The following is a 23,665-nucleotide window of genomic DNA, read 5'->3' as shown; positions in this document are numbered from 1 at the left end:
ATGTTTTTTTTAAAGTGAACTTTTATTTTGAAAGTAGCTTCTGTAGTTTCGGCCTTCATAGACTCTCATTGAGTTGGCTTAGCTTGGCTGTCAGCGCAGTCTTCTTGAACATTTTCTAGCTATAGGATTTGTGTTTATAGAAATGTTGATAATTTTGTGTACTGACCAGTAACAAAACACTTGAACTGATTATTTTCGCGATGGGTGGGAAGAAAAAGAAGTCGGCAGCAGTTCCCACGAGTGTGCAGCCGGTTGCTGCTGCTGCTGTTGCTGTGAACGCGACCAATGCAGCATCTGAATCCACAGGCAAAAAACACCAACAGAGACCAAATAATGAGAAATCAGCCTCAAAGGAAAACAAACCCAGAGGTCAGGCGTCCTTTCAAAAGTTGCACTGCACAGTGAGGAGTTTGATTCATAGAGACATTCACAAGCATGTAATTAAATATGACAATATAAATAAATAAAAACATTTCTAGCTATTTGAATGCAGATGTACAGTGTGATGCAATAATCAATAAGACTTATTATTATTTACAGTAAGTGTCTGTTAAATTGTTTCACTGACTCAAATGAGAGTTGGTCATCAAATGCCTTTAATATGTGTTCCTTTTTTTTCTTGTAGCTCCCAAAACATATAGTCTAAACACTAATGCACAAACGGACACAGGTGGTGTGTCTGATAAATCAATCCTGAAGGTAAGTCTTACATTCATAGTTCATGTTTATAAGCTAAAAACCTACCCAGTCTAAAAAAATAACATCAATCAATCAACTTTATTTATATAGTGATTTTACAATGATGATCGTTTCAAAGCAGCTTCACAGTGTTAAACAGGACAATATTGCAACAAAATTTGATTTGGCTATACAGTCGTTCTGATATGTTATATCAGCTTATTTTAATTAATCATATAGCGAAATGTTGCAAATCAGTATTATAGTTTATAGAATTAAATAAGACCTAATACATTTATTTTAATTGTATATTTAGTTGAATAACTTAAATCATAATTTTAGTGGCCCCAACTGAGCAAGCCAAGCCAAAGGTGACATTTGCAAGGAACCAAAAACTCCACCAGGGCATGATGGAGAAAATAAACCTTGGGAAAAAACAGACTCCAGTTTGTGCCAGTTCTCAACAGGGTGCCAGTTCTCCTCTGGCCTATTAACAAACAGTGTATGATTATTATTCTGGCCACCTTACAGGTCAGAAATCATATTAGATCTGAACATTTACAATTGACCTGCATAGATGGATTCTGCAGACAGATGTTTTTCACCAAGGATGCTTTAAAATGACATAAAGACATTTATAATGTTACTAAAAATTTCTATTTCAAATAAATGCTGTTCTTTTTATTTACCAAACAAAATTCTTTAAAAAATGTATCGTGGTTTCCACAAAAATATGAAGCAGCACAACTGTTTTCAACATTGATAATAATAATACAAATGTTTCATGAACATCAAATGAGAATATTACAATGATTTCTGAAGGATCATGTGACACTGAAGACGAGTAATGATGCTGAAAATTCAGCTTTGATCACAGGAATAAATTACATTTTCAAATATATTATAGAAAACAGTTGTTTTAAATTGTAATAATATTCATGATATTAGTTTTACTGTATTTCTGATCAAATAAATGCAGCTTTGGTGAGAATAAGCATAAAATGTTAGTGTAAACATCAGTGCCGGTTATTGATATTATCAGTCTGTTTTTTGCATGTCTTGAAGGTTGTCATCCATCCAGAACTGGAAAGGAAGGTGATCAAGTTGATCAATGATTACAGGCAAGAACATGCTGATAAAGGAACAATATCTGGGAGACTCACCTCCAAAAAGTTGCTGGTAATTATTTTCCTTTTTCCCCAAAATGACAAAAAATATAGAATATGATTTATTATCTATGAATTTTAAATGAACATCTATCATATATTGTTTGGCAGGATTTGTACACAGCCTTGCAGAAGTTCCAGTTTAAGACGGAGCACATCGAGGAGGCCATGAAGAGCAGTGTGCTGTATGGAGGCGATCTGCACTCAGCTCTCGACTGGCTCTGTCTGAATCTCAGAGATGGTAAAAGCTTTGGATTGCAGTCTTAAACTTCAAGTTCTGCTCCTCAAACCTAAACCATTGTTTTAATTTTCCTTGAATAAAGATGAGCTACCGGAGGGATTCAGCCAAAAGATGCAGGAGGAGAACCAGAAGACTCGCGCTAAGTTCCAACCTCCTAAAGAGGACAAGAAACAGCCGGTGATCAATAAGGAAGCACCCAAAGAGGAGGAGAAACCTAAGGCAAAGGTGGGTCAAAGTGACATTCTATGAGGACCTTTACATTCACAAACAGCTATTTTACATGCTACATGACAAAGTAATATCCAAAAAAGCATAAATGGAGCACTTTCATCTTTTGAGAGTCAGAAACATTTAATTTGATGGCAGACTCCTGTAAAAGATGGTGGTGGCAGTATGAAGGAGTGGATACTGCGCTACGCCGAACAATCTGAAGATCAGAGCAGCGAAGAAGATGAAAACACGGACACAAGTGTTTACAACCCAGAGTTGGAGGAGAAGTTCGATCCTGTGAGTTTTACTCAGTTCCCATAATATGCCGCTATTACGCCTGCAGCTTCCCATAAACTCACGCACTCTTCCTGCAGAACGAGAGATACCTGCTGCTGAGCGCGCAGCTGTATGATGCGAAGGACATGGCCGCAGGAGCAAAAGCCAAGAAAGACAAAGCAGGGCAGAGGACAGCACAGGATCGGATCAGAGTCATCCAGCAAGGTCTCTGTGCCTGCAGTGTTCACTATCTTCACGGGTATTCGTTCATTGTAAAGAATGTGAGGAAGGGTTACTATGAATTTGTTACTTAATAGCGTTTGTTTACATTACAGAAATGAAGTATTTGGAGTGTCATCCAATGTTTAATTCAGCTATCAAAGTTAAAGACACTCCTAAAGAGGAAAAGAAGCCAGTTACACTCACTGATGGCAAGGATGAACTCAACTTCAACCTCTTTGAGCAAACAGACACACCACCAGCAGAAAAAAGTAAGAGACTTAATTGATTTATATAGTTTAATGTATATTTATTTAGTATTTTTTTGTTTGTTTTGTGGTGTGTTTTATTGTGTGTGCGTTATCTTATTGTATTCTGTTTAGTCTGTTGTTTTATGTTGTTATTTTATGTTTTTTTTTATGGTATTTTACGTGATTTTGTTTTGTTTTATGTTGTTTTATATCAAGTGCTGTCAAATCGATTAATTGCATTCAATATAACAGTTTGTGTTTACATAATAAATACGTGTACTGTGTACATATTTAAATTATAATTATATTAATATTTGATATATTTTTTAAATGCATACATAAATGTATATGTATTTATATATGCATAATAATTATACACATTACACATATTATTTTGAATGCGATTCATAGTTTTGACAGCACTATTTATATTTTATTATTTTATTGTATTTGTCATTTTTATATTTTACATTTTCATTTTTATGTTATTGCTTTATTCAGTTTATTTTGTGATTATTTCCTTTCTATAATGTTGTTACTTATATTTAAATGTATTTCATTATATTGTTCATAATGTTCTTTTTTTAATTATCTCATTTAATTTATTTGAACTTCATTCTGTTATTTCATTTTGTTGTGTTGTTTTGTTTTATGCCATGTCATAATTTTTGTCTTTTTTAAATTTTATTATTTTATTTTATACAATGCTATGCTTATGACTTGGTGATACCTAGGTTCATTGCCAGATATTAATGTCTTTTTTTGCATCCCTGATTTTTAACCCCATCATTTCTCATTGTTGATGCTCTAGTGGAGAAAAAGCAGAAGGAGCCCAAAGACATCCGAAACTTTGATTACACATCAAGGAGCTGGACTGGCAAGTCGCCTAAACAGTTTTTGATTGATTGGTGTAGGAAAAACCTCCCGAAAAGCCCTCCACCATCCTTCGCGAAAGTTGCAGTCGGGAGATATTGGAAATGCAAGTATGTTGTGTTAAAATTGATTGAATCTTGAATCTTTTGTTTCTGCGTGTGTACTGAATGCCGATTTGACTGTCTGGTTATTTGTCCTTGATGTCAGAGTGCGGGTTCAGAGGCCTAATGACGTTTTGGAGGTGTGTCCCAGTATCCTAACTGAAGACGGCATGCAGGCCCAGCACTTAGGAGCCACGCTAGCCCTTTATAAACTAATCAAAGGACAGGTGAGTTTTAAAACAGTTCACATATTAGGCATATAGATGCTTGCTTTATGTATTTCATTCATGTCATCTGTCCTTTGATCTCCATTAGTCGGTGCATCAGCTGCTGCCGCCCACCTACCGTGACGTGTGGCTTGAGTGGCGAGATGACGAACAAAAAGAGGAGGAGCAAACCCGCTCCGCCATCAACAAACCACGTGACCAGTTCATCGCACGTCTGCTCACTCGGCTCAAACAGCAGCAGGCCCTCCAATTGCAGTCTGAGCCTCAGGAAAGCCTCCAGGACCCTGAACCGGAAGACTCCTGGGAGAACCTGGACATCCAGGAGGACCACGAGCCTCAGCGTGGAGGAGGCCTCATGGTGGAGGAGGCGTCCCGGAAGCTGCTCCTCAAACTACGAGCCTCTGCTGTGGCGCGCAGGCTGTTGACTGAGAGGGAGCAGTTGCCTGTTTTCCAGCACCGTGAGCAGGTGCTGGAGGCTCTACGGCGCCACCGTGTGCTGGTGATCGCCGGGGAAACGGGAAGTGGGAAGAGCACACAGATTCCTCAGTTCATCCTGGAGGAGCTCCTGGCTTCTGGGGAGGCCGCGCAGCCTTGCAATGTGGTGGTGACACAACCCAGAAGGATTTCCGCCACGAGTCTGGCTAGCAGGGTGTCACAGGAGCTAGGGAGTGAGGACGGACCAGGAAGCAAGGTTAGATCTCAGGATATTTTTTTTTTTTAAAGAACTTGCTTTTAATGTTGTTCATTAATAATAGGTCAGGAGGTATGTGATGGGAATCAAACATTTGGGCCAGTAACCAAAAAAGTTTTAGGTTCAAACCCCACAAGAGACTCATTGTTACAGCAATTTAAGGCTCAACAAAAGTAGTTTTATAATTTCTTAAAACTTTTTATTTTTTTAAACTAGAAAACTAGACATTAAACTAAATAGACTTTTTTTAAATGGAAATATTTAGCCAAGTATAAATAATATAAATATTAACACAAATTAAGGAGTCAATATACTTTCATTAAATGGGTCAATGACAACGCTCATTTTTTAAAATTAATTTATTCAGAAATATATTTAAAATTAATACACCTCTTTTATGATTTGCATGTTTGTCATTTCTGAGTTAAAATTGATGTTGATCATGGTGTGAGGAGAATGACATTCTTGAAAATCTAATTTTATTAACTATTTTGGCATTAATATTTTGTATTATTTCTTCTTATTTTTTATATAAAATATTTAAACAAAACTGCTTAATATTTATACAAATTAATGTTGCCCGCCAAATTAAAGTGCTACCAACTTTTGTTTCAACATTTTTTTCCTTTATAAAATTTTAAATTTTAAAAATGTTTGTGTGCCAAATTAAGTCGTGTGGTGCAACCAACAACAACAAAAAAACAACAGAAAACCAGAAATATCATAGAGAAGGACCCATGCCGACCCACATGACTATTTCAAAGGTCAATTTGTCAACAAAAATATGTTCATTTGAATTTTTTTGGGTTGTGAGATGTCAAGTGGTGCAACTCCCCAAAAAAATGTATATTCATGAATTACTACTTCCTGATATTTGGAAATAAAAAATAAATCTTACCTTGACAAATATTTAATACTTAAAAAAATAAAAATAAAACATGATTAAGATCCTCTCACATGTATTAAAAGTGAAAGGAAAACACCACATTACATTTTTAGAGTTAATTTAATAATTTTCCTAAAAATGGTATAACAGAATTTCAAACCCATATCTAAGAACTTGAAACAAAAGAACCCCAGTAAAGGTGTCTTAAAGGGTAAGTTCACCCAAAAATGAAAATTCTGTCATCATTTACTCACCCTCATTTGGAAGAATGTTTGTAACCAAGCAGATAGACCAACCATTCACTACCATATTAGGGGGAAAATTACTATGGTAGTAAATGGTTGTTTTATCTGCTTTGTTACAACCATTCTTTAAAATATATTTTTTGTGTTCAACATAAGAAAGAAACTCATACATGTTTGGAAAAACATTTAATTTTGGGGTGAACTATCCCGATGGCAGAGACACCATGATAACAGTATTGTGAATATTTGCATTCCAGAATTCACTGTGCGGATACCAGATCCGTATGGAGAACCGCTCTGGTGACTCCACACGACTGCTGTACTGCACCACTGGAGTTCTTCTACGTAAACTACAGCAGGACCAGCTCCTCAGCTCCCTGACTCACATCATCGTGGACGAGGTCATGCTCGCATATATCTAGGGATATAAATACACTTAGGGCTGGACCATATAACCCAAAACTTATGTCTCAATATTTTAGGTTCACGAGCGCAGCGTACAGTCAGATTTCCTCCTCACCATACTAAAAAAAGTGGTTCATAAGCGCGCAGATCTGCGTTTGATCTTGATGAGCGCTACAGTCGACTGCCAGAAGTTTGCCAACTACTTCAACCGCTGTCCTGTGGTCACCATACCTGGCAGAACTTTCCCTGTGGAGGCAAGATTAAATACATCTATAAAATTATCAACTTACATAATGCTTCATTTATTCTGTTATAAATGCCAAATAAAATCATAGAAATCATAAAATACTGTGGTGGTAGGTGTTTCACTTGGAGGATATCGTGGAGGAGACGGGTTATGTTCTGGAGCAGGACTCGGACTACAGTCAGAAGTTTGTGGAGGAGGAAGACGAGGTCAGCATTAGTGTCGCACAGAAGGGAGGAAAGACTCTTCTGCATCAGGTGAGATGTTGAATCCCAATTCACATACACTCTGTCTTAAAGCTACACTATGTAATTTTTCGTTGTAACTGTGCGTTCGCTCAGCGGCTGCTGTGACACTTGTTCACACTGCTAAGAGTAAAGCGTTTCTGCAAAATAAAAACGGAAACCGAGGGCAACGCAGATATGACGCAATTGACAGGCAACTCCCTCAGACGTCCCGGCTCCTTGGTTAAAATAGCAATTTTCTCACAATTTACAAATAGTTGGAAACATTTGGGGTATTGTAAGAAGTCAACGGAACAAAATATATAACACTGGCCTGGTGGTTTTTGGATATTTTACTGCAAAAATACTACATAGTGCACCTTTAACTAGTATTCTAAATTATGTGAATGCGGCGTGCCATTGCAGGCATATGTTAGCTTATAAATGTTTGTTCATCTATTCTGTTCAGGAGCTGATTGTGAGGGACTCTGGTTCAGGCTGGGATCTGGGCCCTGAGCTGGATCACTTCAGCAGCCGTACGCGACACGCCCTGCAGTACATGAACCCCAACAAGATAAATATGGATCTGATATTAGACCTGCTGGCATATCTTGGTAAAATAACAACACATATACTGTATACACATATAGTTACTGAGCATGCACCTCATTAGGATGCATACTTTATTATTACTAGCTTTTAATGATGGAAGCATGAATCATATTTCCCTCAAAGATGGTGAAATGTTTTTTATGAATAAATGGTGTACCTCTGGTTCTTTTCCTAAGATAAATCACCTCAGTTTCGTGATGTGGATGGTGCGGTTCTGGTCTTCCTCCCAGGCCTGGCTCATATTCAACAGCTGCATGATCTACTGACCACTGACAAGAGGTTCAGCTCAAAGAACAGGTAACTCCAACCTAAACGGAGACAGGAACTAAACAGAGCATTACTGACAGACTGGGAAGAGAGGTGCAGCCACAATGTCAAATATGTAAAACATTCAAGCATAAAAACTTATTCAAGTAGAGCCAAAAAAACAAATCAAGACTTTGGAAAGGGGCATAATATGGCCTCTTTAATTTATGTTTTGTGTACCGTTTAATAAATTTTTTTATGCTTTTTTTTTTTTTTTTTAATAAGCCTCGTGCTCACCAAAGATGCATTTATTTGATAAAAAATACAGTAATAACAGTAATATTGTGAGATATTATTACAATCTAAAATATGTTTTCTTTGTGTAAAAATGTAATTTATTCCTGTGGTCAAAGCTGAATATTCAGCATCATTACTCCAGTTTTCAGTGTTACATGATCCTTCAGAAATACGCTGTAATATCTGAGGTATGCTCTAAATACAATAAAATACACATTTCTGTAGATGGCATTTCAAAAATGTATTTTTATATATATGTTTATATACGTGTGTTTATGTTTGTTAACATCTAGATACAAGCTGGTCGCCCTCCACTCCTCACTGTCATCTCAGGACCAGTCTTCTGCATTTACAGTACCCCCTGCTGGAGTGAGAAAGGTACTGTTCAGAATAGCACATTATACGGTTTTCACGTGACGTCACAGCCTTATTAAAATACCCACCTGGAGGGTAAAACAAGCAGATTAACCCAGAATATAAATACAATGCGCAGTTTCTCACTAAGCGTTTTTCAAAGAACCATTAACCATTGACCATATACTGAATTTGATCTTAGTATATGGATGACAAGTGCAACAAAACAGCCTTCTTTTGAAATGGAAAATTGACTGGCCTGTGCTGCAGTTCTATGAACATTTGCCCTCCAGGTCTCCGTGCCGATGAATTATGAATTACTACAAAACTATGAATTACTATTTCTGCGGTACATAGTCCGTCACTTTACGCCACTGTCAAATCTTCATTTTTCTTTAAGATCGTTCTGTCCACAAACATTGCTGAGACTGGCGTCACCATTCCTGATGTGGTCTTTGTCATTGACACAGGAAAAACAAAAGAAAATCGGTGAGGCAGGGCAGAAATATCTAATATTACCTATCTATACATGGTTGAATGGTTTTGAATGTTAGTGGTTGTCTTCTGTTTTTGGTTTCAGGTATCATGAAAGCAGCCAAATGAGCTCTCTGGTGGAGATGTTTGTGAGTAAAGCCAGTGCCCTACAGAGGCAGGGGAGAGCAGGACGTGTTCGAGAGGGCTTCTGTTTCCGCCTTTATCCCAAATTCAGGTACAACACCCCTGAGATGTTTTAAACAGATGTTGGGATAGTGTTTTCTTCCCTATTGTGATGTATAATCGAGGGAACAGGAAACACTATAGGGCGGGGCTTGATTTAGTCCATGGAGAATTTATTGGATTGTTGTGGTTTGCTATTGGTGGATCTAATGTGAGTGACAGGTTGCCCCGCCCTCTCGCCGGTAAACGCGTCATCAGAGAAGAGATGTCGTCGCTGCAAGAAGGGGAGGGGAAGTTAATTTGATTAAAAATTATGAGGGCACATGAATTCAATATTGTGCATGGAATAATCATTTATAATAAATACAGCAATATCACATAAACAAGAATTGCCTATTTTGATTTGATGTTGACTTTAAAGTTGGGGCACATACAGTACTAAACCTTTCAGAGATCAGTGACCTGTTTTGGTTGGCAATATCAACGATATTTTAGTTGATTTTATTTCATCACATGAGAAGTACATTTATATCAAAATGTAGTGATTATTGCTGAAATGTATTATTGGATGACACAAAGCAAAAACAGCTTCATATTATTCAATACTTAACTCAAAACTAAACAAAATCTTATAAAATGGTGAGATCTCTATTTTCTGATTTATGTACACATTTTTTGTACAATGCATAAACTGTCTTAACACACACGTGTGAGTAAATTCTCATGTTCTTTGTTTTTCCCTTCAACAGATTTGACAGCTTCATTGACTACTCTATCCCTGAGATTCTCAGAGTGCCTTTGGAGGAGCTTTGCCTTCATATTATGTTAAGTCACATGTTTTTCTCTTTAATCTACTCTACCATTCAAAAGTTTGTTGTTGTTAAAATATCTTAATGTTTCTTGAGAGTACAATAAAGCTGCAGTATATTATGAAATATTACTACAATCTACAATAATCTAAACAAGAAATGTTTCTAATATAGAGGGTATGCCAGAGTAATTGCGGTTACGCCCACTGAGTGGCAGCATCACAACCTACATCACAAAATCTAAAACGGAAAAGAGCTTTGAGATTGGCTGTACAAACACATTTGACAAGAAATATGAGGAGTATATTTACAGACTGCCAAGTGCTACAGAAAAGAGAAGCAAATGGATCACTGCAATTCACAGAAACATCTGAACAATTAAATATAAATAAAATATAAAATATCTTAAACTGTGTTCCGAAGATGAACGGAGGTCTTACGGGTGTGGAACGTCATTAATGACATCAATTTACTTTTTGGGTGAACCAACCCCGGCGTCGAAATCAGGTATGGTAATATAAATGTCAGGAAACACAATTCCTGGCTGCATGTCAATATCTGTGAATCACTGGATCTTTGGTAAGTTTGAAGGAACTCTTTATCGAGTCCAACCTTTAGTTCAAACTTATATTCTTTTGTTTTACTCACGTATTCGCAGTTTCCCCTATTAAATCCAGTCATGCAGCAGGCTCTTTTGCCACTCGGTCCAACGAAGGAGTGTAATCCGGTGGGAAAGTGGCATCAGTGCCTCTATACTGATTTGATCCTCAAGAAACATTTTGGTTATACTTTATTTTTTTATTTTGGCCCTTATAGCCACCTTTGGAACGTAACAGTCCCCTTTAGAAATTCTGTTGACTACAAGTCATTTTGCACCTACATCAACTTACACTCACTTGAGTATTAGCATTGAGTATTAATAGACTGTTAGGGGTAGGGTTAGTAGAACTGGTTGACGTAGTTACTTATAGTCAGTAAAATGTCTGTCAAGGAAGCATCAAAATAAAGTGTTAGCAGATAATATACAGTGTCTACTAATAATGACTGGTAGCTGACAGGTAGTTGTAAAGTTACTTATAATCAATAGAATATCTAAAGTGGATCCTGAAAATAAAGTATTACCAACTGTTTTATTATTATCAATGTTGAAGACAGTTGTGACACAGGTTTTTAAAAAACTGACCCCAACTTTTTTAAAGCATAAAACTTCATGAATAACACTGCCATGTCCCTCTTTGTGTTAACAGAAGTGTGAATATGGCTCTCCAGAGGATTTCCTGTGTCAAGCTCTCGATGCGCCTCAGCCGCAGGCCGTCTGTAACGCTGTCAGTCTGCTGAGGAGGATCAACGCCTGTCAGCCAGATAGCCACACCCTAACACCGCTCGGCCATCACTTGGCTGCACTTCCTGTCAATGTCAAGATTGGCAAAATGCTCATCTTTGGTGCCATCTTTGGCTGCCTGGAGCCCATTGTGAGCTTTTTTTTTATCATGTTATTCACTTCTAACAAAAAAAGAAAGAAGAAAATTGGATTATAATTTACTTACCATCATGCTGTTTCCAAACCTGTATGACTTTCTTTATTAACACAAAGAGTATTATGGACCCTGTACAGGGTCAGGAAGGACATCGTCATGTATATACTTTCCATTTTAAATGTCTGTGGAGTAGCTATGATGCCATATGAGCATCTGAAGCTATGATGGTACCATTTGAAAGCGTTGAGTCTCTACTTTCTGGAGATATGCATCACTTTGGCATTTGTTTTACACAAAGTAATGTATTTACACTAAATTACTCTGGTGCCATTTGGCCTACCCAAATTGAAAAGCCTTCCATACACACATACAGTGGTCTAGGTTCAAAATGTTGGTGTCATTTTATAGGAAACCCTTTAAAGTTACATAAAACACTGCTAAAAGTCAAAAATATGTAACTATATCAAAAACATGACAACATATACTTACATGTTTATCACTTTTAGCAGTGTTTTATGTAACTTCAAAGGGTTTCCTGTAAAATGGCACCAACATTTTGAACTTAGACCACTGTATGTGTGTATGGGAAGCTTTACAATTTGGGTAGGCCAAATTCAGGCGGAAATCCCCAAAAAATGGTCTTGGAGTTTTAAGTAGTTTACTGATTTTAGCCATACAGTGAAAGTCAATGGGGTCCAAAAACCAAACTGAGAACTACATAATATAACATAATGTACATTTAAGTTTCTTCGCTTATTTTTCAGGCCACCATTGCAGCGGCCATGTCTGAGAAGTCCCCGTTTGCTACTCCTATGAGCAGGAAGGAGGAGGCCAACCTGGCTAAAAATGCTCTAGCAGTCGCAAACTCCGATCACATGACCATCTTCAATGCTTACCTTGGGTAATCACACATGATCAACAAAAAAGTATTTCACAGACAAAGGAAGTGTAATCATTTTAATGAAGTTACCGTTTTATTCGCAGATGGAAGAGTTCACGGAGCGAGGGAACGCGTGCTGAGATGGCCTACTGCAGGAGACACTTCCTGAATCGCACCGCCCTCATGACGATTGAGGTGACGTCCTCTTACAGCTCCTAACACACACTTGCCGATTCATTTGTAGAGTCATGATAATCTAACAAATGTACGTCTGATATGCTAGAACATGTCGGTTTATATGCGTGTGTGCCAATAGAATTTGAAATAAAGTGAATTAAATTAAACATTTAAAGGAACACGTCGACTTTTTGGGACATTAGCTTATTCACTGTAGTCCCTCAGGTAAACGGCTTCATCTAGCCTACTGCTCAATAAGTGACAAAATAACACCTACATGTTGTGATGTGTATAGTTACATTGTGCACTAAGAAAAATGGAAAATGAAAAGTTGCGATTTTCCAGGAACTACGCTTTCATTCGTGTGTCATGATCAGGGAACTTTTTTTGGTGGCGTACCATGGATGCAGAGGCAAAATGATATTATGCAGCGCCTGAAAATAGTCCCCAGCATGCTCTTTTTGCAAGCAGGTTGTCACGTTGGTTATGTTGACGGAAGTTAGCCTATTTTCAGGCAAATCTAACTCTGGGGATACGGTGAATAAACTAAAGTCCCCAAAAGTCGGCGTGTTCCTTTAAGGTGTAAAAGTGTGTCCAACATTCTTGTTGGTTTCATAAATTTTGTTCATACATTATTTATATCGGCATTTATTTTAGATGAATGTTTCTGTGATGTAACCATCCAGTGTTATTTTAGTATTATTTATAATAATCCATTATTTAAATCTAAAGTTGTATCTGTTACTGTAATTCGAAATTGAGCTGACATTACCTTACTAATGAACAGTTGGGCTTTTATGGGACCTTGTTGTAGTGTTACCAGTATCTCTATATAGCTTTAATTTATTTAGATTTCAGTTTTAGTCATTTAGTACTTCAACTCCTCATCTAATATTTATATTTTTAATTTCAGGTTTATTTTAATTACCAAAAAAAATTAGTTTAGGGTGCGTTTACATGACAACAATGTACTAAAAACAGAAAAATGGTCCTTCGTGTATTTGCGCACAGACAACATTGTCAAAATGATCCATGAAAACAACTACGTTGGCCGGTGATGTCACTTTGTAAAGAATACCTACGCTGAAAATGTAATACATTTTTACGCGTTCCATCGCTAAAATTTACATTTTTTGTTGTTTACATGGCAACGATTGAAAACAGCTGTTGTGGACGCTAATGTAGTAATCGTTCTTGGCGTGAACAAGCTTTAAAACATTTTTTTTTTTAAACAATATCATGAATCTTAACATTTCCAGCTGACATTTGAGATCAGAACAGTTTTTTGGCCTACAGGGGTCCTTGAGAGTGATTTATTATTTCCTGTTTTGTGGTTTTCTATCACATAATAATAATAATAATTGGATTTATTGCAAAACGTTTTTCCAAATGGTAATAATATTAAAATAAAAATTGGAATTTTTCAGAATCTCCAGATAGATACACCTCCTTAAATCACAAAAATATCAAAATGTATGGAATGAATTTAGGTGTATTGAGGTGTATTCAGCTAAATGTATGAATTCGGAGTGCAATTTTGAATAACTGTGGACAAAGCATTAAACTGACATAATTATTTAGTGTTTAACTTCCTTCTCAGGATGTGAAGCATGAGCTCATTAGAATGGTGGAGCAGGCCGGTTTCACAGCCTCCAAGCTCAGCCGGACTCCTCGCTCTCGGCCCAGCTCTGAACCGAAAGCCCTCGGCTCGCTCTCCAAGCAGGACGTGTCTGTTCTCAATGCCGTGCTGACGGCGGGTCTGTATGACAGCGTGGGCCGTATCCTCTTCACTCCCTCTGTGGACGTTCAGGACCGGGTGGTTTGTGTGGTTGAGACGGCTCAGGGGAAGGCCCATGTTCACCCCTCCTCCGTCAACCGCTTCCTGCAGACCCATGGTTGGCTGCTCTTCCAAGAAAAGGTGTGTTGGGCTAGCTTTAATATATAACTTTGACATTTGTGTGTTTTTGAATCTATTTTTAATATACCCATGTCTTTCACATCCGAGTACACGGTTTACTCTGTTAGTATTTTATTATTTGGCAATCAAATGATCTTGATTTATTAGTGAGGCAAGCATTACTATAACTATTGCTTGTTTAACTAATGTGAACTGATGTTGATGTATTAATTTATTTGAAAATGCATTAAAAATGCTACTTATACTACACTATTATTGAAAAGCTTTGGGGTCAGTAATACTGCTTAATATGATTACAATTTAAAATAACTGGTTTCTATTGTAATATATTTTAGATTGTAATGTATTCCTGTGATTACATTTAATCATTTACATTTAATCATTTAGCGGACGCTTTTATCCAAAGCGACTTACAAAAAATTAAAGCTGAATTTTCAGCAGCATTACTCCAGTCTTTAGTCACATGATCCTTCAGAAATCATTCTAATATGCTTATTTGATGTTCATCATATTACACTGATGCTGAACACTATACTAGTTGATGCTGAAATGATCTTATTATTATAAATGTTGAACAGTTCTGAAAAATATGAGCTGCTTCATATTTTTGTGGAAACCATGATATATTTTTGAATGAATAATGAATGAATAGAAAGAACAGCATTTATTTGAAATATATATATATATATATATATATATATATATATATATATATATATATATATATATATATATATATATATATATATATATATATAGTAATATTATAAATATCTTTACTCTCACTTTTAATCAATCAATAGCCTAAAAATCTAAACCCACCCGAGCGGCAGCAAATCTAATCTGCCCACAAGTGTGATCTAGCAAACGCCAAACTCTTGTCGGGCCAATCACATCGTGTATAGAGTCGGTGGGCGGGGCTTAACATAATGACGGCAGAGTTGCGCGTGCTTGTAGTAAAAACAGAAACTGTTGAACGGCGGTCTTTTGAATCAGCTTTGACCGCGACTCTGGAAGACTTGGAGTTAAGCTTTTCTCTGAGAAAAGAACAAAAAACGGCACTGAAGTCTTTCTTAAGAAGGGAAGATGTGTTCTGAGTTTTGCCGACCGGATATGTCGAAAGTTTAATCTTTCAACGAGCTCTGCTTCACCTTTGTTGCTCTGGTTGGTTAAAGCGCTATCCAATTGCATGCACTCCGTGCAGAGGGAGTTTGAAAGACAACCGTTTATCCCGCCCCTCGGATTGAGCCCTGTCAATGGTGAGTTTCCAGACCAAACATCTTGATGTGGTTCTGGCTTGTCAGGCTAATAAATCTATGGATCCTTGCTTAATAAAATTAATTTCCAAATAAAAATGTCACTGACCCCAAACTTTTTAACAGTATTCAAGTACAAATGAATACACCTCTTCTATGATGGACATGTTTTTAATTGATGGATTAAAAATTCAATTGAATCATTTTAACATTTGTTTTGTTTTGACACAAGGTAAAAAATAAAATAAAAAAGCGAGAAATGTTTAAAAGGAAAACTTTAAAGAACTTGCCATTATATTGTATTATTTCTTAGAAAAAAATATTTGATTTCAAATGATGTATTTAAATCATTATTATCTTTTAATCAAATTGCTTATTAATATTTGCATTAATAAAGTGTCATATGGTGCGACTCCTCAAAAACAATGATATTTATGGATTTAATCATTCATGATATTTGTAATAAAAACTTTCATTGTAATAAACATTTTGGAAATAAAAATGGTGTCACTAAATTTGAAACGTTTCTTTAAAAAGTTTTTCAAAACCAAATGAAATCAACATAAATAGAAATAGTATATTTCTAAGAACTTTCTTTCTTTATAATGACTGTTTCTTTTCATTATTATAGACACTCTTATATGTCATTGACCCTTTTGTTCATTTGTAAATTTTTAAGCACAAATTTTCACATTTTGCCTACAGGTGAAATACTCTAAGGTGTTTCTAAGAGACACTACGTTGATCTCTCCTTTATCAATGCTGCTGTTTGGAGGTGATATTGACGTGCAGCACAGGGAGAGGCTCATCTCTCTGGATGGATGGATCTATTTCCAGGTAAGGGAAAGGTTTTGTATGCATGTCCTGGTTCATTGGTTATCCACACTTGTCTGGTTACCTGCTTTGCATTGATCACGTCATTGGCAGGAGCACTGAGGCATCACAAAAGGGTTTGTCAAACTATGAGAGAGCCATTATCTCGGTTTCCTGTTTTAATTCCCATCAGGCTCCAGTCAGAATTGGCGTGATCTTCAAACACCTTCGCAAGCTGATGGACTCCCTCCTGGAGAGGAAATTGGCCAACCCTAAAATGAATTTGGAAGGTAACTTTAACCGTATAAGCGACTGGTTATTAAATGAATCACCATCACCTTCAGTCGGTATATATTTATATGCGTACCTTTTCGAAAAGTCTTTGTGTAGTGAACGCATACATGATGCCGTCTTTCATTTTTATCCTCTTCAGATGAGAAGACCATACAGATCATCACAGAACTGATCAAGTCAGAAAGCATGCTCTGAGGAAGTGCCTGTTTGTATTCAACCATGGATTGACTATGAATTAAATGTTGACAAATCTCACTGAGGGGTGAGACTGTAAATTATGTTGCCAAACTAGAATAAAAATATTTTAAGACAAACAAAATGTTTGTGGTATGTTTAAACCCCATTACCATAAGACTGAAAGAGTTGTGTTTTAACCAGTAAGAATGCAGATGAACAATCTTGTGGTGGTAATGTAATTGTTTTGTTATTGATAGACATGAATGCAATATCAAGTTATGTGAAGTGGTTAAGATTCATGTCTCAAGTCTGACCATAGTTATCATACATAAATAGTAGACAATAAAACTCAACTTGGGTAATGTCACGGACACAGTGGACTTTGAGGACGGAATATTTCAAAAATCAAATAATATTATTCAGAAGAAAAATCATTAGCTCTCAGTATATGAATTATAGCCTGGGTTCTTAAGTTGAAATTGAGTTAAATGCTTTCAGGCTCCACATGAACATCCGTCTGCTTTAAAAGCCTGTAAAAATGAATAATAATTACATTAGTGTACTTCCTGACAAACCCATCAACAGCACAGTTCTTTCCAGCAGGAAAACAAGAACTCTAGTAGATCTTGAACCATGTTGCTCCACGCTCAGTGTTTTCCCACTTATAGAATAGAATAGAATTAAACCTCTCTCTGTGTTGTCATTGTTACCTAAAACTACAACAACAACAAAAAATCCTTTTTAGTAATTGAAATAATAAAATATTCGATGGAAAAACTTCTCACCATGGACCATGATGGTGTTACATCATTATCTGTAGAATGGAATAGAATAGACCACATGACTGGAAATGAACGTTACTTTAGAGAAAGAAATCTGCACTCTAAAACTTTGTTCTCTTCTAAAATTCTTCTAAGAACGCCTATTATTTTCTTTAAAAAAAAGAAAAAACAGCTATAGGGGGTGAGAGTAATGCAAGGTTAGTTGTAACACACATGGTTTAAAACTTTCCACACATGATGAAACTTATGTATAGACTACAGATTAAAAAAATTGTGCCAAAATTACAAAATATTTGGAATATATGAACATTTATTTAATCATGGCAAAAGAAAATTTCTTACAGAAGTTAGTTTCATCTCTTTTTTTTGTGATTATTTAAAATTAGATAAATATGATATTATTGTAATCTTATATCTGTTATTATATCTTACTTATATCTTATATTATATCTTATTATATCTTACTTATATCTTGAGATGGTTCTTTAATGCTGATCTAACCAGCAGAAGACATGAGCCAAAAAAAAAAAAAAAAAAAAAATTGTCAATAGAATGCAATTAATAACTTTTTCATATATATACAGTCTTGTTCAAAATAATAGCAGTACAATGTGACTAACCAGAATAATCAAGGTTTTTAGTATATTTTTTATTGCTACGTGGCAAACAAGTTACCAGTAGGTTCAGTAGATTCTCAGAAAACAAATGAGACCCAGCATTCATGATATGCACGCTCTTAAGGCTGTGCAATTGGGCAATTAGTTGAAAGGGGTGTGTTCAAAAAATAGCAGTGTGGCATTCAATCACTGAGGTCATCAATTTTGTGAAGAAACAGGTGTGAATCAGGTGGCCCCTATTTAAGGATGAAGCCAACACTTGTTGAACATGCATTTGAAAGCTGAGGAAAATGGGTCGTTCAAGACATTGTTCAGAAGAACAGCGTACTTTGATTAAAAAGTTGATTAGAGAGGGGAAAACCTATAAAGAGGTGCAAAAAATGATAGGCTGTTCAGCTAAAATGATCTCCAATGCCTTAAAATGGAGAGCAAAACCAGAGAGACGTGGAAGAAAACGGAAGACAACCATCAAAATGGATAGAAGAATAACCAGAATGGCAAAGGCTCAGCCAATGATCACCTCCAGGATGATCAAAGACAGTCTGGAGTTACCTGTAAGTACTGTGACAGTTAGAAGACGTCTGTGTGAAGCTAATCTATTTTCAAGAATCCCCCGCAAAGTCCCTCTGTTAAAAAAAAGGCATGTGCAGAAGAGGTTACAATTTGCCAAAGAACACATCAACTGGCCTAAAGAGAAATGGAGGAACATTTTGTGGACTGATGAGAGTAAAATTGTTGTTTTTGGGTCCAAGGGCCACAGGCAGTTTGTGAGACGACCCCCAAACTCTGAATTCAAGCCACAGTACACAGTGAAGACAGTGAAGCATGGAGGTGCAAGCATCATGATATGGGCATGTTTCTCCTACTATGGTGTTGGGCCTATTTATCGCATACCAGGGATCATGGATCAGTTTGCATATGCTAAAATACTTGAAGAGGTCATGTTGCCCTATGCTGAAGAGGACATGCCCTTGAAACGGTTGTTTCAACAAGACAATGACCCAAAACACACTAGTAAACGGGCAAAGTCTTGGTTCCAAACCAACAAAATTAATGTTATGGAGTGGCCAGCCCAATCTCCAGACCTTAATCCAATTGAGAACTTGTGGGGTGATATCAAAAATGCTGTTTCTGAAGCAAAACCAAGAAATGTGAATGAATTGTGGAATGTTGTTAAAGAATCATGGAGTGGAATAACAGCTGAGAGGTGCCACAAGTTGGTTGACTCCATGCCACACAGATGTCAAGCAGTTTTAAAAAACTGTGGTCATACAACTAAATATTAGTTTAGTGATTCACAGGATTGCTAAATAATAATAAAAAAAATTGTACAAAATAGTTTTGAGTTTGTACAGTCAAAGGTAGACACTGCTATTTTTTTGAACACACCCCTTTCAACTAATTGCCCAATTGCACAGCCTTAAGAGCGTGCATATCATGAATGCTGGGTCTCATTTGTTTTCTGACAATCTACTGAACCTACTGGTAACTTGTTTGCCACGTAGCAATAAAAAATATACCAAAAACCTTGATTATTCTGGTTAGTCACATTGTACTGCTATTATTTTGAACAAGACTGTATATATATATATATATATATATATATATATATATATATATATATATATATATATATATATATATATATATATATATATATATATATATATATATATATATATATATATATATATATATATATATATATATATGTATATATATATATATATGTATATGTATATATATATATATATATATATATATATATATATATATATATATATATATATATATATATATGTATGTTTTATTGTATCAGATAACAATTTAAGCTACATTTTACAATGTATCCACCTATAAGGCGTGTTGTCATATTTCACTTCCATTCTTTCAGGGTAAGAATTAACCCTGAAAAAAACTTTGTATTAATGAAAGAAAACCACATAAATCTACTAGATGTGTCAAATTAATGTGGGGAAAAAAATACTCTGAACCCCAAGTGAATTTACACTAACTGAGAAAGTCAAGAAGTGTTAGGTTGTGCTTTGCTCTCCTTAATTGTGAAGTATTAATCCTGATGTGAAGGAATGTAGACAACAGCAGGGTTTGAAGTGGGCGGAGCTTCGGTTGCCGCTGAAATGAACGGCGCTCTGAAGCGCGCGGACTCCGGGCACGCGTCGCTACACACTCACCTGACGACAACGGTCGCCGGTCGCGCTGTGATGTCACTCCAGTCTGACTGACCGCAACACTCGCATCATACCTGCTCACTCGCATCCCTCCACCATGCAGACCTGCTTCTACACTCCGCGGTCTTATTTTATGGTAGTATTATTACAGTAAAATTAATGAAAAAGGCTTTAAATTTTGCATTAATCAATCATTTTATGACATTTCATCAGCAGGATAATGCAGCGAGCCCAGCCATCCAATCATCTAACGAAGATCTGTTATTGGACTTTGCCACAGGTGAGATGTGGTGTAGACCTGAGAAAATGACAAAATACTTTCATACAATTAAGAAGTTAGATCCAGACATGAATTAACATCTAAAAATATAATGCTAACATTGTTTTAATTAGCCTAAGTTTTATTGTTGTTGCATTATTAAGCTACAAATATTATAGCATTATTATTTTAAATTATAAAAAATATATATATATATATATTTTTTTTAATTATTATTATTATATCTTACCATTACCCACAGGGCAATGGCAGTCACTTGAAGTGTCAGAGCACACAGATCTCTCTCTAGAGCTGAATAGACAGGTGAGTGTGAGTCAGTGCAGCTTTAACAGGAACAAAGCTGAATACATCTTGCATACTATTACTCGTCTTATTTTTGTGTCTAATTAAATCAGCCAGAATTGTTCTGTTTTGGGCTTTGCCCCCACCCAAACTTTAAGATTTAAGATGTTTCTCTTTTATATATATATATATATATATATATATATATATATATATATATATATGGAAACACTGAAGATTTGGAAATGAGCTCATCCTGAAGTGTGATATTTAGGCCGATTCGTCAGTTTTATATATATATATATATATATATATATATATATGACGAATCGGCCTAAATATCACACTTCAGGATGAGCTCATTTCCAAATCTTCACAGTGTTGTAAAAGTATGTTCAATTTCTCAAACCCAACTAATTTCCAAAGTTGCAAACACTTTGAAATAACATAATATAGTATTTAATTTTTTACTAAACAAATTAATAGGCAATTACTTTTTTACTAAACGGCCATTGTTTGGAAAACAGAAATGATAAATCAAGAATAAATGTGCTTTTAAATTTTACTTTGTTTCACTTAATGTAACAAAGCAGGTTTTTTTTTCTTTTTTCTGAGAAGACAACTTTATAAATACCTTTATTCATGTAAAACCACCTTTACGACCTTTCAATATTTCAGTCACAAATGTAACCCATGAGGTTAAATGAGTTTTAGAGAACTGGTAAACAGCAGAGTCATGAGAAAATCAGGAGAAATTGTCCTATATGACAAAACTGAAGATCACTTCTCTATTTTGTGTGTTGTATTGCTTAGTGACTCATAAATTATTATCGTCATTGCAAGAATCATTCAGGCCACACTTTGTCAGTGCATCCTCATATTTGTAATTCATATAACTGGGTAATCTATTCCGATTCTGGGCATGTCGTCCAATACATTGTTTCCTATGAAGATTCCAGCTTATGACAATGATTCTGTGCTCGTTCAGGTATGCAAATAGAATGCCTCTGAATGAGCTCATTGTGTGCGTGATGTTTTGAGAGCACATGTTTAGATGAATCACATCATCTCTGATGTCCCCATACCAATGCTCACATACTTCACAAATTGTATTACTGAGTAATAATCATGTGTCTCTCTCCGCAGCTTCATGCCACTCTCAGGAGAAAGCAAGAGGAAATATCCGCCCTGAGGGAGACGAACGCCCAGCTGAGAAATCTGGCTAAACACACTGAGCATTACACTACATTACTAGATGTAAAGCATCTTTCTTTCTTTTTTTTAGAATGTTAACATGCACAACTTAATTCAGAACCCTGGTCTAATTGTGAACATTTCATTTGTTTATTTGCGTCATTATAGTATGTAACACCCACGTCTCACCATTTATCAATGATCATGAATCATGTTAACCTTCACACTGTCTGTCACGTCCACCAATGACCGTTTGTCAATTCCACCTACTGACTACTAGGTCTTGACAACTTCGTTCCAGAGAGACACACTTTACATGCCTGTGAGGCCAACAGAGGATGATTCTTCTGAACACTCCTGGATCTCTCTGCTGACACAGGAAGAGCCTTCAGATCCATCTTCCACAGCTTTAACTAACTCCACCACTACTGACACACAAAGCCCAACATCAGGGGTCAAGCGGCAACTGTGGTCCAGTTGGGATGAGCTTCTCTGTGAAGACGCTGAGGACTCCAGCTTGAGCTATCCGTCAGGTTCCAAGCAGCTCAGGCTTGATAACGAACTTGTACAGGTAGACTTGGAGCATCTGAAGGCCCAGCTGGACCAGGATGAACGGGCTCCTCAACAACTAATAGAAGATTTAGTGCTGACTCAGAATCAAAGCCTTGAGATGTCCTCTGAAGGGCTGATCGCACAGAGGAAGAACATATTTGGGGCTTTCAACGGACTTCAGGTGGTTACGGACACCCCATCCATCAAATCTGAACTGAACATGAACAGTGATGACGGGAAATGTGTATGCTTCAAGACTGCAATTAGAGACCACAGTACAGTAAAGACAAAGGTTTTCTCACATGGAAGGGCATTCACCTCTCACTCACCAAGTGGATCTTGTCGGTTCCTTTGGGTTCCTAATGAGCACTGAACAGATACATGGCCCTCTTTACACCTGGTGTTTTTAATGTGTTTTGTCCTCTTTCAACCACTTCTGCCCTGATTTCTTCAAGGATGGTGGGCAGATAAATGTATGAGCTTTTTCAGATCTTTCAATCTAATAAGCTCATTTTATTTATATATGAACACGACTGGAGATGATGGAAAAACATATGGAAAGCAGCAGATTTCGTTTCTTTCCATAGCACAACATTTTCTTTATAGTGGAAAAAGGTTCTTCAGATTATTAAAATATTCTTCACACTAAGAAAAAAAAAATCGGTTCTTTTAAGAACTTTTTTTCTGAAAGGTTCCAAAAATGGTTCTTCTATATAGCATCACTCTGCAAACCTCTTTTGGAACCTTTAATTTTAAAGTGACCATAAACATCATTATTTTTTTTTAAATCATGTGTCCTCATAATCTTTAATGTTCCCTTCTCCAGTGACATCTCTTCTGATGATGTGTTTAATGGTGTGAGAG

At 36.3% G+C, this 23,665-nt stretch overlaps 2 protein-coding genes across 4 annotated transcripts; both read left to right on the top strand.

The window, feature by feature from the left end:
- Positions 1-58: 58 nt before the first annotated feature.
- Positions 59-17,041, top strand: dhx29 (DEAH (Asp-Glu-Ala-His) box polypeptide 29). The gene is made up of 27 exons (XM_067433598.1): positions 59-369; positions 626-699; positions 1,744-1,857; positions 1,956-2,085; positions 2,168-2,310; positions 2,452-2,592; positions 2,670-2,796; positions 2,907-3,062; positions 3,853-4,024; positions 4,122-4,242; positions 4,331-4,933; positions 6,322-6,465; positions 6,547-6,723; positions 6,830-6,970; positions 7,407-7,551; positions 7,726-7,846; positions 8,386-8,470; positions 8,847-8,935; positions 9,027-9,155; positions 9,853-9,928; positions 11,160-11,384; positions 12,155-12,291; positions 12,375-12,465; positions 14,048-14,365; positions 16,327-16,458; positions 16,628-16,724; positions 16,868-17,041. The coding sequence occupies exons 1-27, from the start codon at positions 201-203 to the stop codon at positions 16,921-16,923; spliced, it is 4,113 nt and encodes a 1,370-aa protein (XP_067289699.1). The 5' UTR covers positions 59-200; the 3' UTR covers positions 16,924-17,041.
- Positions 17,042-20,360: 3,319 nt separating this feature from the next.
- On the top strand, positions 20,361-23,650 carry mcidas (multiciliate differentiation and DNA synthesis associated cell cycle protein). Of its 3 annotated transcripts, XM_067433429.1 has the most exons (5): positions 20,361-20,629; positions 20,707-20,773; positions 21,015-21,076; positions 22,202-22,312; positions 22,530-23,650. In XM_067433429.1, exons 1-5 carry the CDS (start codon positions 20,591-20,593, stop codon positions 23,172-23,174), a joined length of 924 nt encoding a protein of 307 aa, XP_067289530.1. In that variant the 5' UTR covers positions 20,361-20,590; the 3' UTR covers positions 23,175-23,650. The 3 variants fall into 3 exon arrangements, with proteins under 3 accessions (XP_067289530.1, XP_067289531.1, XP_067289529.1); XM_067433430.1 differs by having other exon boundaries at positions 20,361-20,773; positions 22,551-23,650; XM_067433428.1 differs by having other exon boundaries at positions 20,361-20,773.
- Positions 23,651-23,665: the final 15 nt, after the last annotated feature.

This window comes from Pseudorasbora parva, chromosome 23 (assembly GCF_024679245.1).
Source record: "Pseudorasbora parva isolate DD20220531a chromosome 23, ASM2467924v1, whole genome shotgun sequence".
NCBI lineage: Eukaryota > Metazoa > Chordata > Actinopteri > Cypriniformes > Gobionidae > Pseudorasbora > Pseudorasbora parva.
This window is presented reverse-complemented; position numbering and strand designations above follow the sequence as displayed.

Bases quoted from the DNA above. Each gene is read 5' to 3' on its own strand.
- dhx29 (XM_067433598.1), top strand. From the start codon at position 201: ATGGGTGGGAAGAAAAAGAAGTCGGCAGCAGTTCCCACGAGTGTGCAG. The intron at 4,934-6,321 runs GTTAGATCTCAG...TTTGCATTCCAG, and splicing joins AGGACGGACCAGGAAGCAAG to AATTCACTGTGCGGATACCA. The intron at 14,366-16,326 runs GTGTGTTGGGCT...TTTTGCCTACAG, and splicing joins GGCTGCTCTTCCAAGAAAAG to GTGAAATACTCTAAGGTGTT.
- mcidas (XM_067433428.1), top strand. From the start codon at position 20,653: ATGAAAAAGGCTTTAAATTTTGCATTAATCAATCATTTTATGACATTT. The intron at 20,774-21,014 runs GTGAGATGTGGT...CATTACCCACAG, and splicing joins GTTATTGGACTTTGCCACAG to GGCAATGGCAGTCACTTGAA. The intron at 22,313-22,529 runs GTAAAGCATCTT...ACTGACTACTAG, and splicing joins ATTACACTACATTACTAGAT to GTCTTGACAACTTCGTTCCA.